Raw genomic sequence first — 12,818 nt, 5'->3', positions numbered from 1 at the left:
GGCTTAAAGCTCAACATTCAGAAAACGAAGATCATGGCATCTGGTCCCATCACTTCATGGGAAATAGATGGGGAAACAGTGGAAACAGTGTCAGACTTTATTTTTTTTGAGCTCCAAAATCACTGCAGATGGTGATTGCGGCCATGAAATTAAAAGACGCTTACTCCTTGGAAGGAAAGTTATGACCAACCTAGATAGCATATTCAAAAGCAGAGACATTACTTTGCCAACAAAGGTCCATCTAGTCAAGGCTATGGTTTTTCCTGTGGTCATGTATGGATGTGAGAGTTGGACTGTGAAGAAGGCTGAGCGCTGAAGAATTGATGCTTTTGAATTGTGGTGTTGGAGAAGACTCTTGAGAGTCCCGTGGACTGCAAGGAGATCCAACCAGTCCATTCTGAAGGAGATCAGCCCTGGGTGTTCTTTGGAAGGAATGATGCTAAAGCTGAAACTCCAGTACTTTGGCCACCTCATGCAAAGAGGTGACTCATTGGAAAAGACTCTGATGCTGGGAGGGATTGGGGGCAGGAGGAGAAGGGGACGACAGAGGATGAGATGGCTGGATGGCATCACAGACTCGATGGACATGAGTTTGCGTGAACTCTGGGAGATGGTGATGGACAGGGAGGCCTGGCGTGCTGCGATTCAGGGGGTCGCAAAGAGTCGGATACAACTGAGCGACTGAACTGAACTGAACAATAATGTATCAATAATGACTTATCAATTGTGACAAGTGTACTATACTAATACAAGGTCTTAAAAATAGAGAAAACTGCAGGGGATAGGGAGGGAGTATATAATACTTTCTGCTCAATTTCTGTAAACCTATAACTCACAATAAAAAATGAAGTCTTTGTAAAAAAGAAAAAACATAATTAAAAAATCAATAAAAAGTTTATTAATTTGAACAAATGATAACATAATAAAAATTTTAAATGTGAGAGCATAAATTAAACATTAATAGAAGGGTTATAAGTAATTTGAAGAAATATCATAGAAAGTAGAATAAAAAGACAGAGATGGAAAATAAAAGAGAAAAGATAAGAAAATTATAGCATCAGTCCAGAAGATCCAAAATCATATTCAACAAATAGGTATCAAGCTAGACATTGTTCCAATAACTCAATAACAGGAGTTCCAAGAAGAACAAAGGAAGGAAAGGTGAGGAAATCACCAATCACAGGATTAAAAAAACTTGCTTGACCTGAAACCCCACCAACAGATCGTATGATGGATGGAAATAGCCCACTATCTTGAAAAGATCCCACAAGCTTCCAGAAAGCAAAACAAAAAAACAGGCCACTACGAAGGATCAGGAACCAGAGGGTTTTAGACTTCTCAATAATAACCATGATGTGAGAAGAAAATAAGAAATGCCTTCAATTTTGAAGGAAAATAATATCCAAACTAGAAGTCTATACCCAGACCATCAATCAAGTGTGAGGGTGGAAATAAAGATATGTTCATATATGGAGGGTCTCAAAAACTTAAATTCCCATGCATCATTTCTCCCAAAACTAATAAAGATGTGCTCCCACTAATTAAGAGAGTAAACCAAAGAGGAGGACTACCAGGAACTCAGGAAACAGGGCATCCAGCCCAAGACAAAGTGATGCTAATCCTCAGGAAGATGGCTAGGCGCAAGGCTGGGGTGATGGTTACACCCCAGGTGGAAAGGGAAATTTGCACAGTTTGGACAGATTGGAGGCTAGAACAGAGATTTCTCCAAAAAGGTGAAATTGGAAGCCCATCTGATACTATAAACATAAGAAGAGAGAGAGACAAATGTGTGGAGTTTGAGCCCGAAGTAGAGATAGATACATAGAAAACTAACAAATACAAAGGCAATCAATAACTCCAGAGAAAATACATAAAATTGTTTAGCTTATATTAAAAACAAACATTCTTTTGGCAGTCTACTAATTTAACTTGTATGCAGAGTACATCTTGAGAAACGCTGGGCTGGAGGAAGCCCAAGCTGAAATCAAGATTGCCGGGAGAAATATCAATAACCTCAGATACGCAGATGACACCACTCTAATGGCAGAAAGTGAAGAGGAACTAAAAAGCCTCTTGATGAGAGTGCAAGAGAAGAGTGAAAAAGTTGGCTTAAAGCCCAACATTCAGAAAACAAAGATCATGGCATCTGGTCCCATCACTTCATGGCAAATAGACAGTGGAAACAGTGGCTGACTTTATTTTTCTGGGCTCCAAAATCACTGCAGATGGTGATTGCAGCCATGAAGTTAAAAGATGCTTACTCCTTGGAAGGAAAGTTATGACCAACCTAGAAAGCATATTAAAAAGCAGAGACATTACTTTGCCAACAAAAGTCCATCTAGTCAAGGCTATGGTTTTTCCAGTAGTCATGTATGGATGTGAGAGTTGGACTATAAAGAAAGCTGAGTGCATAAGAACTGATGCTTTTGAACTGTGGTGTTGGAGAAGACTCTTGAGAGTCCCGTGGACTGCAAGGAGATCCAACCAGTCCATCCTAAAGGAGATCAGTGCTGGGTGTTCAATGGAGGGACTGATGTTGAAGCTGAAACTCCCAATACTTTGGCCACCTGATGCGAAGAGCTGACTCATTTGAAAAGACCCTGATGCTGGGGAAGATTGAGGGCAGGAGGAGAAGGGGACAACAGAGGATGAGATGGTTGGATGGCATCACCGACTCTATGGACATGAGTTTGGGTGGACTCTGGCAGTTGGTGATGGACAGGGAGGCCTGGCGTATGGTGGTTCACGGGGTCGCAAAGAGTTGGACACGACTGAGCGACTGAACTGAACTGAAACACCACATACACCACAGTTTTTGTAAGCTTTTTGCTTTTTGTTGGTGATTTTTCTGTTTAAAATGGGTCCTACGCATAATGCTGAAATGATGTCTAGGGTTCCTAAGCACAAGAAGGCTGTGATGTGCCTTTTGGAGAAGACATGCATATTAGAAAAGTTTTATTCAGGCATGAGTTATAATGTTGTTGGCAGTGAGTTAAGTTGTAATAAATAATATATAGGAGGTGTCTTTAAATAGAACACGCATAAAACAAGATTACATACTGATTGGTTGATGGAAATGTCATGATCAGAGGCTCTCAGGAACCTAACCCTGTATTTTCCCTAGGAACAATGGTTCAGTATTTGCTAATTCAATGTGTGCAGCAATTCTGTAGAACAGATGATGAGAATCTACTGTGATAATACTGGGACAATGAAGGAATGGAAAAACATGTATGTCTGGGTATGTACGGGGGGTGGATATGCGTACAACATGCACAGGAACAGAAAGAAAATGAGGACGGGGGATAAAGGGATGCTGAATCCTCATCTTCCATAGAGGGAGAGGACAGACGAGCTCTCAAAGTGAAAAAATGCACATACTGTCACATAAGCCATTTGGCGGAGAAGGCAATGGCACCCCACTCCAGTACTCTTGCCTGGAAAATCCATGGACAGAGGAGCCTGGTAGGCTGTAGTCCATGGGGTCGCCAAGAGTTGGACACGACTGAGCGACTTCACTTTCACTTTTCTCTTTCATGCACTGGAGAAGGAAGTGGCAACCCACTCCAGTGTTCTTGCCTGGAGAATCCCAGGGATGGCGGAGCCTGGTGGGCTTCCATCTATGGGGTCGCACAGAGTCGGACACGACTGAAGCGACTTAGCAGCAGCAGCAGGCCATTTGGAGATTCAAACAAGAGGTAAGAATCACTCCTGATAGGGAAGAGAAAATGTGGGTCAAGGTTGAGCAGGCAGCTGCCACTTGAGGTAGACGGCTTAGAATCTTTCATCTTGAACCTTGCATGACTTTAATAAACGTAAAAATTTCAAGTGTAAGTGGAGAGAAGAAAGCAAGCATGAGGTGAAGAAAATGATGATGAATGTGTGGCCACTCGTAAGCACCAAGAACAAGAGGTCTGAGACTTCCCCAGCAGTTCAGTGATTAAGACTCTGCGTTCCAAGGCAGGGGGCATGGGTTCAATCCCTGGGTGGGGAAAATCCCCTAGAGGAGGAAATGGCAACCCACTCCAGTGTTCTTGCCTGGAGAATCCCAGGGATGGCGGAGCCTGGTGGGCTTCCATCTATGGGGTCGCACAGAGTCGGACACGACTGAAGCGACTTAGCAGCAGCAGCAGGCCATTTGGAGATTCAAACAAGAGGTAAGAATCACTCCTGATAGGGAAGAGAAAATGTGGGTCAAGGTTGAGCAGGCAGCTGCCACTTGAGGTAGACGGCTTAGAATCTTTCATCTTGAACCTTGCATGACTTTAATAAACGTAAAAATTTCAAGTGTAAGTGGAGAGAAGAAAGCAAGCATGAGGTGAAGAAAATGATGATGAATGTGTGGCCACTCGTAAGCACCAAGAACAAGAGGTCTGAGACTTCCCCAGCAGTTCAGTGATTAAGACTCTGCGTTCCAAGGCAGGGGGCATGGGTTTGACCCTGGGTTGAGGAACAAAGGTCCCACAAGTCGAGGGGTATGGCCAAATATTTTTAAAAAAGAACAAAAGGTCTGCATATATTTCTTTTTCAAAATATGTATGTATTTATTTGGCTGCACCAGATTTTGTTTGCAGCAAGCAGGTTCTTCAGTTGTGGCCTATGAACTCTTAGTTGAAGCATGTAGGATCTAGTTCCTTGACCACGGATCAAATCCAGGCCCCCTGCATTGGGAGCATGGAGTCTTAGCCACTTGACCACCAGGGAAGCCCCTATATAATTATATTTTGGCAAAGAGACATAAGACACCTCTGAGGAGGGGAACTGCAGAGCTGCAGGCAGTCCAGAGAGGGCAACATTCACTGCAAACCTCTCTCTAACATCTGAATTTTGTACCTGTTATGTATTAATTGCTACAAAAAAATAACTGAAAATGTAAAATGCCAAAAGTTAGCTGTTTATACACTCAACTCCCCGGTCAAATCCTGATATCTTGACCATTCAACTAATAAATAGAGTTGCTCCAATGAGCGTCTTCTGTGTTTATTGAGCTGACCTTACAGCCACCCTTCAAAGTAGGGTTCTAAAATCCCCATGTCAGATGGTGGATGAGGTGGGGGCTCAGGGAGGTGAATTAACATACCCAAGGTCACACAACAAGTAGAGGACAGAACAACCCAGACCCAGGCTCCCTGGCACGGTCCCTCTGCTCCTGCTCAAGCTTGCCCCGAAGCTTGAGGGCAACATTCAACGTGTACCATGTGGCAGGCCGAGTGCCCGTGCTGCACACAGCAGGTGCTCAACTCACGTTTTCTTGAAGGAGAGGTGCTGTACAAAGTGTACTCTTACAGACGAAGGAACGGAGACCCAGAGGGTGATATTTCATGGGCTAGCTACTCTGGCTCCAGCCACCAAGCTCCTAACCCCTGAGGTACCCACTGCTGCCTGAAGGCAATCAGTACCAACAAGTCTGAGCACCTACTTTGTGCCCAGCTCTCCTCTAAGAGCTTCCCATGGATGAATTCAATAGGGTACCCCCAAAACTCCATGAAGGGATACTAGTGTTACAGCCATGGGGAGAGGGTTAGCACTAAGGGTCGGAACCATAGGAAACAGCCCCCACAAGGATGCTTCTTGTCCACAGACAACACAGCAAAGAAATGCGAACTGAGGCCACAGGGGCTTATGCTCACGTTACCCGAACATCCGCAACCCTCTCTGGAGCACACCCACGGATGGGCAGTGAACTTCAGCGCTGGGCTCCAGCCACATGCCTGGGCCGCCCTGCCTGGCAGCAGCACAAGCCACCCCCACTCTGGGGACAAAGAGGCCACTGTCTGCCTTTGGACCCTTCCTGAGACTTCTTCTTGTCCCTCTGTTCCTTTTGCCCCTCCTGTTTTCCACCCTGAGCTCCAGGGCACCAGGGCAGGAAGAAATAAACAAGGATGAATGTGATCAGATTTCATGATGAAAACAGAGGAGAGCTGGAAGAACTGGGGCAGGGTGCTGAAATATTTTTGAACGTCAGATCTAAAGGCAGCCAGCCTCCACCACTACTCCAGCACAACACAGCAAAGAACAGACTCTAGAGCCCTGCTCCTCCCTGGCTATGCATTTTTAGGCAAATGACCTGCCCTATTTGTGCTTTGGTTCATCAACAATCAAATGGGACTAGTAAGCATTCCTTCCTTACAAGGCTGTGAGAACACTGGAACACTGGTGTGGCGTGGGAGGTGGGTATTATGACAAGCTGCACTAGTTAGCTATGGCTGTGTAACAAATTACACCCAAAGTTACCGACTGGAAATAACAAACACTCATCATCTCACAGTTTCAGGAACTCAGAAGCATCTTAGCTGGGTGGTCTGGCTCTGGCTCTCTTGTAAATCAAGGTGTTGGCTGGGCCTGTGGTCATCTCAAGGTTTCACTGGGGAAGAATTCACTTCCAAGTTCACTCTCCAGAGAGCTGTCTTACTGACTGCCATGTAAGGGACCCACGAAAGAGCACCCCAGATGGAAGCCACAGTCTTTGATGACCTAATCTCAGAAATAATATCCTATTGCTTCTGCTATATTCTGTTCATCAGAAGTGGATCACTAGCCATGCAATCTATATTTGCCTGTAAAGTCTTTGCCACTTTGGTTAAATACATAAGTATTGTTTCACAGTGTCCTATGACCCTCTGTGACCAAGTGTTTTTAAACCTTTTAATATTTTTTTACAAACTTCCCCAAAATGAAATTCTCAAAGAAGTCTTTTTGACTTCAAACTAACTTTGGGATTTTTTTAGAGGGCCCCTAGCATATTACAAGGAGAAGGCAATGGCACCCCACTCCAGTGCTCTTGCCTGGAAAATCCCATGGATGGAGGAGCCTGTAGGCTGCACGCAGTCCATGGGGTAGCTAAGAGTTGGACACGACTGAGCGACTTCACTTTCACTTTTCACTTTCATGTACTGGAGAAGGAAATGGCAACCCACTCCAGTGTTCTTGCCTGGAGAATCCCAGGGACGGGGAACCTGGTGGGCTGCCGTCTATGGGGTCGCACAGAGTCAGACACGACTGAAGTGACTTAGCAGCAGCAGCAGCAGCATATTACAAAAGATTTGTTCTCTCTTCTCATAAAAATATAGATGTTAAACTAATTAGACTTATTTGATATGTTAAATTACATGTGAAGAAGCATTAAGAAGTAAAAATACTAAGCTTTCTTTATATTGTATTTATATAGGTATGTAAGTATTTTTAAAATTATATGATGTTCCTAGAAATATAACATACGTTAGTATCTGGTAATGTTGAGATAAAACATTATAATACATATAATGATATTCTATTTATAATAATAATATAATAATTGATAATATTATCAGTCATAATTCTAGTCATTGTCTTACAGTGCTATGTATCATAGAAATAACCAAATTTCCCTGTCAACTACACTGTATTGATCTCTAATCAGATCTTTAGCCATGGCATTTTAAGTCTTTTGACATTTACAGACAGTTACTGCTTTACTCTGAGGCTTTTCCTAAAGAGTTACTACAAGAGTGTTCCTTCTTCAGAGAAATTTCTAAAAAGGATTCTGACAAGTACTCTAGGATACAAGTTGATGGTAATTTTCAGATCATAACATCAACTGGGTAAGGATTTATAGAACTCTAAAGAAAAACTAGATTCGTAAAACTGCTAACAAAAGATGAAGATCAAAAACTAATCGCATAGGACTGAATGAACTGATGAAGATTATAATTTTTTATGATTTTTTGTTTAAAATATTGCTGGTTCTTTTATGTTTTGTTTTTCCAGGTTTAAGGAAATCCTCTTATCTTTTCTCTTAAAAGCTTTCAGCAATTTGGTAATAAGCATTTGTGAACTAAAAAAAAAAAGAACTGAATCACTAGGTCCAGCCCACACTCAAAGCAAAGGGATTATACAAAGGTATGAAGACCAGAAGGTGAGGCCATCTTCCAGGCTGCCTCCTTACAGAAAGTGTGCCAAGCTCTGTGTCGGGGATTCAGAGTGGATTCAGCTCCTACCCTGTGCCAGGGGAGAAAGGCCTGGGCATGGATAGCCCCTGCCCCATGGAGCAGAGCTGGGGCCTAGGCAAGTCCAAGGAAGGAGGTAGGGAAAGGTCCATCAGCCAAAAAATATATCCTGTGCACTTCCTGGGTGCCACCCTGATGGGAGGAGGCCAGGGCCACAGTGGCACAGTCTGTGCCGCCCACCCCCACCAGGCCCACAGTTTAGTCCGAGGGGGAAAAGAGACCCCAAAATTAAAAGGCAAGAAAGCAGACACACAAGATAATTATAAGTGACTGATGCTGCTCGTGGTTACAAGTCAAGTTCTGGAGCCACACTGTCGGGGTTCAAATCTTGCCCCTGGTATCGGCCAGCTGTGTGACCTTGGGCAAGTGACCAAACCATGCTGTGCCTCAATCTGCTCATCTGTAAGATGGGACAAGACAGTACAGACCTCCCAGGGTGGCTGGGAGGACTTGAAGAAGTCATGATTCCCAGGGTGCCTCACACAGAGGGAGCCCTGCGGCAATCTTTGCTATTCTAGAAAACAAGAACGTAGGAGGGTCTACAGAGACACAGGGTCAGGGAGGGCTGTCTGAGGAGGTGACATTTAACCCGTGATGAAAATAAAGAGCAAGGGAACCGTGATCTGGGCAAAGGGAACAGCAAGTGCAAAGGCCTTGGGGCTTGAAGAAATAGGAGCGTGTTTAGGAATGGCTTGGAGGCCAGTACAGTGGGAAGAGCGACAAAGAAAAGGACAGGAGGTTGGGGACAAGGTCAGAAAGCTCATGTGGTCTAGATTCTTAGAGCAACAAGGAGTCATGGGAGAGTGCTGCCCAGGAAAATTCAGCAAAGGTTCATCTGAGGGAGGCAACATCATAACGCATCAGCAGGTGGGAAAAAAAAAAGAGGGCCCATGGGCTTCCCAGGTGGCTCAGTGCTAAAGAATCCTCCAGACACAGGAGACTCAGGCTTGATCCCTGGGTCAGGAAGATTCCCTGGAGAAGGAAATGGCAACCCACTCCAGTATTCTTGCCTGGAGACTCCCATGGACAGAGGAGCCTGGTGGGCCACAGCCCAGGGGGTCGCAAAGAGTCAGACACCACCGAGCAACAGAGCACGTACACATACATGTTCCAGGCAGAGGAAGCAGCCTGAGCCTGACAAGGCAAGTTGATCTGGGGGCCCTATGGAGACGTGGGGAGTGGCAAGTGGGCAGGCAACAGAATGGCAGAACCCCAAGGACACAGCTGGGGACTGAGTCTTTTCTACTGCAGCAGGTAGAGGTCGTGGGAAATGTGTGAGCAGAGAGCACAGTCTGAGCTGCATGTCAGAAAACCAGGGGCAGGGACCAGGGTATAGAAAGGAAAGGGTGGGTTCTAAAAGGTTCAGAGCCAGTCAGTTAGCAGAGGAACTTTTCCCAACTCCACACTACCCCTGTTGCTCACAGAAACTCAGTTTATCTTTACAGTGGGTTAGTCCTCCCATCTTCTCATGGGCACCAAGACTGGCAGACCCATAGCAAGTGTTCACGGACTTCCACATCGAGGCTGTTCCTAAGACTTGCTCCGGTGGAATGCCCAGAAACATTTATGTCACCCCAGAAGGACTCCCAACAGCTTCTCTGAGCAAGGCCCTCAGAGACAGCCCAGAGACCTTCCAAGGATGCCTGCGAACTCTCCCTAGAGATAGTCAGTCACCAGAGACCTCTAAGCAACCTCTCGGCAGGCCTTGAACAACCCCCAAAATCACGCACAGATCTCAAACTCTCAAACAGCATTCTAACTACAGAGAAACCTGTAAATGGCCCTAAAGAGACAAACACCCTTCAAAGACCCTAAAAACCCTTTACACATTCCCCAGGAAGCCCTTTCATCTTTCCCGAGAAAGTTCCCCTGACAGCCCCCTAGGAACCTACCAGAGTCCCTGAAGAGTCCCCAGTCCTTCAGTCACCAAAGCCGCATAGAGACCCTCGCCCCCCTAAAACGCACAGCTTCCCCTCCATCAGTCTCAGCTCTCCGGAAGTCCTACTCGCACTCCTAATACCCCCAAGCTGTCGTCCAGCTCCCTGAAGTCACCCACTCAGTCTCAAGGGCATTGAAACCTACTCATCTCCCTCCAAAGACCCTCAAGTTGTCCCCTGCAGGTGCCCTCAGAGTCCCCAATCCACTATTTTCCGTCCCAGCACCGCCCTAGCCCCGCCCTCACCCAAACCCCGCCTCCGAGGCTCCAAAACCTCTCTCCCCTAAGTCTTCACGCCGCCCTTGCAGACCCCCTCTCTTCGCCCCCCATGGACACTCAGCCCGCCCCCGACCCCAGCCCCTGGATCAGGCCCAGACTGTACTCACAAGAGGTCCCGCCTCGCGGTTTTGCAGACGATGCGCAGGAAACGCCAGCCGCCGCCGCCCACGTACACGCCGAGCGCCGCCGCTGTGCTCCAGGTCCACGGCAGTCCGAGCAACCATAACAGCACCAGAGAGGCCACGGAAGCCGAACCTGCACCCGGAGCTCGCATCCTGGGGAGGCGGAGAGCTCTGAGGCCGCGGGCAGCCCGGGCCCCGCCTCAAGACCGACCCAACCCCGCCCCCCGGTCGAGCTCGGCTCCCGCTTCGAGCCAGGCCCCACCCCGATGTCTGGGATTGGACGTGTCTCGGACAGGCTCCGCCCCGTCCCAGACCTCCCTGCTTCAAGCCCGGCCCAGGCTTTTCTGCCAATCATTAGTGTATATCCACGCCCCCGACACAGTCTCTGTTCCGTCAGTCACTGGCGAGCCCCGCCCTATGCCTCGTTTGAGCGGCGGTACCCAGAATCCAAGCTCCACCTTAACGACTTACCCACAAGCCTAGGCTCCACCTTGGCCCCACCACCCTGGTCCCGGGCTTTCCCCTAGGTCCCGCCTCCACCTGCCTCCGCCACTCACTTGGCCCCGCCCCCAAGTTGGGCCTCTGGCCCAGCCCGTAAGCGCCAGGCACTGTTCCAGAGCCCCGCCCGCTCTAGACCAGGTTCGGCCCCTAGGTTAGTCCCATGGCCCCGCCCCACTCTGAATCAGGCCCCGCCCTTGGGCTCAAGCCCCGCCCCCGATCCTGGGCTTAGCCGGTGTTCCCAGGCTTGAGTTCCACCCCGGCTACCGACCCCGCCCTCAGGCTTTGGCAGTCACCACCCCCCGGGCCCACCTAGCACCCTAGGCCCCGCCCCACCTGCCCTCCCAGACAAGCTCTCTTCGGACCTGACTTAGAGACCCCTGCGGCACAGCCGAGGCCCACCCCGTACCGGAGACCAGGACCATAGAGAGGGGTTTCTGGCCAGAGAGACCACTGCCAACGAGACCCGGGGGCTAGAACGCCCTGGCAAGGACGGCTGTTGTCTCCAAGACCAAATTTCGCTAGGCTCCCAGCTCCCCTCCCAGCCTGGTAATTAGAAAACTGTGCGTCACTCAGCCAAGAGGCGTGGCTCCCCGGCGCTCCCGGCCCAAGCCTTAGATGGCAAACTGAATTCTAACCGCCCGGGGACTAAAAAGTCCCAGTTTATACTCAGGGCCTACCTGTACTGGGTTTTGGCCCAGCTTGTTCTAAATCCAATCCCTAACGCCTCTTCGGTTTTAAACACACGTTCCAGGAACCTGAGGAGCCCTAAACTCACAGCCTAGGGGCCCCAGAATATCCAACCCCTGGGTGGTGGTTTAGTCGCTCAGTCGTGTCCGACTCTTTGCGACCCCATGGACTGTAGCCTACCAAGCTCCTCTGTCCATGGGATTCTCCAGGCAAGAACACTGGAGTGGGTTGCCATTTCCTTCTCCAGGGGATCGTCTCGACCTAGGAATGGAACCCAGGCCTCCTGCACTGCAGAAAGATTCTTCACCGACTGAGACTGACCTGTGAGGGAATCCAACCCCCGTCTCAGTCTTAAAGGTATATTCCAGGGACCCGACTAATCCCAAATCCGAATCTCCAAATCTTGTGAGTTTAGTCTCAATAACACCCCAGCTGCCCAGGGAGGATGAAAAAATCCACACACCAGGTCCCCATCCTTCCACAGGAAGCTCCACAGAGTCCTTTATTTGCAACCCTAACCCTAAATGCTCACCTAGAGACCCTAAAGCCCTCCAGCTGATCAGGTGAGGGCTAGTGCTGTCCTCACCGCTCACCACCTTGTTCCCTGGCTGACCTGGAGCCGCTCACGGATCCTCAGGCTTTGGCTGCTCGGTCGTGGGCTCCCAGAAGCTCAGGCAGGAGGCGGACACCGACAGTGAGGCCAAGACAGAGGACCTCCCCTTGGGGCTTCTGGTTCTGCCGTCTCATGGGGCCTGCTGTGATTGCATTGTGCCCATGTGGGCTTCTCCCTTGGAACCCTCTCTCCAAGCTCCCCCTACCTCTGCCCCCCTGCCTATCCCACCCCTGCTTGTTTCTTTCCTGCTTGGCCGACCTTCTCAGCTCTCTCCTTGGGAGGCAGCCAGCGTCTGCTTCCAGCACCATTTAGAGGACAGGACTGGGCAGGCACTCCCCCACACATGCTGCCATTGGTCCCTGCGGGCTGCCTAGGGTGGGTGAAATGGGGACGAGGAGGCAGATCCGGAGCACAGGCCCAGAGCCAGCCACTGGTCCCCGACTTTCTCAGCTAGGGATCAGGAATGCCCAGAAACTATAGCAGCTACTCTTTTCCTTCCAGATAGCGCTACTGTGATCACCCCATTTTACAGGTAAAGAAACTGAGGCTTGACACTGTCGCCCTAGCTGGAGTTGAGATTCATTCTTTCACAAATGTGGGCAGAGAGCTTGCTGCCCTTCCTCCCCTTTCAGTCTTCCTTAAACTTCTCCCTCTTCTCCATCTTGCCCTGATTCCCCCCCCCCCCCCCCCCCCCC

General features: G+C 48.6%; 1 protein-coding gene across 1 annotated transcript in view; it reads right to left on the bottom strand.

Moving 5' to 3' along the window:
- The window catches only part of SLC27A1 (solute carrier family 27 (fatty acid transporter), member 1), a 40,703-nt gene extending 28,312 nt beyond the window's left edge, over positions 1-12,391 (bottom strand). Inside the window, exons 1-2 of the mRNA XM_010845680.1 lie at positions 12,043-12,391; positions 10,308-10,475 (exon numbers count right to left, since the gene is read on the bottom strand). Coding sequence (XP_010843982.1) covers positions 10,308-10,474 — 167 coding nt within the window. The 5' untranslated portion in view covers position 10,475; positions 12,043-12,391. The remainder of the gene's footprint in view (positions 1-10,307; positions 10,476-12,042) is intronic.
- Between the last annotated feature and the right edge of the window lie 427 nt (positions 12,392-12,818).

This window comes from Bison bison, unplaced genomic scaffold (assembly GCF_000754665.1).
Source record: "Bison bison bison isolate TAMUID 2011002044 unplaced genomic scaffold, Bison_UMD1.0 scf7180017864221, whole genome shotgun sequence".
NCBI classification, from domain to species: domain Eukaryota; kingdom Metazoa; phylum Chordata; class Mammalia; order Artiodactyla; family Bovidae; genus Bison; species Bison bison.
The sequence above is the reverse complement of the archived record's forward strand: the minus strand, read 5'-3'. Positions and strand labels throughout refer to the sequence as shown.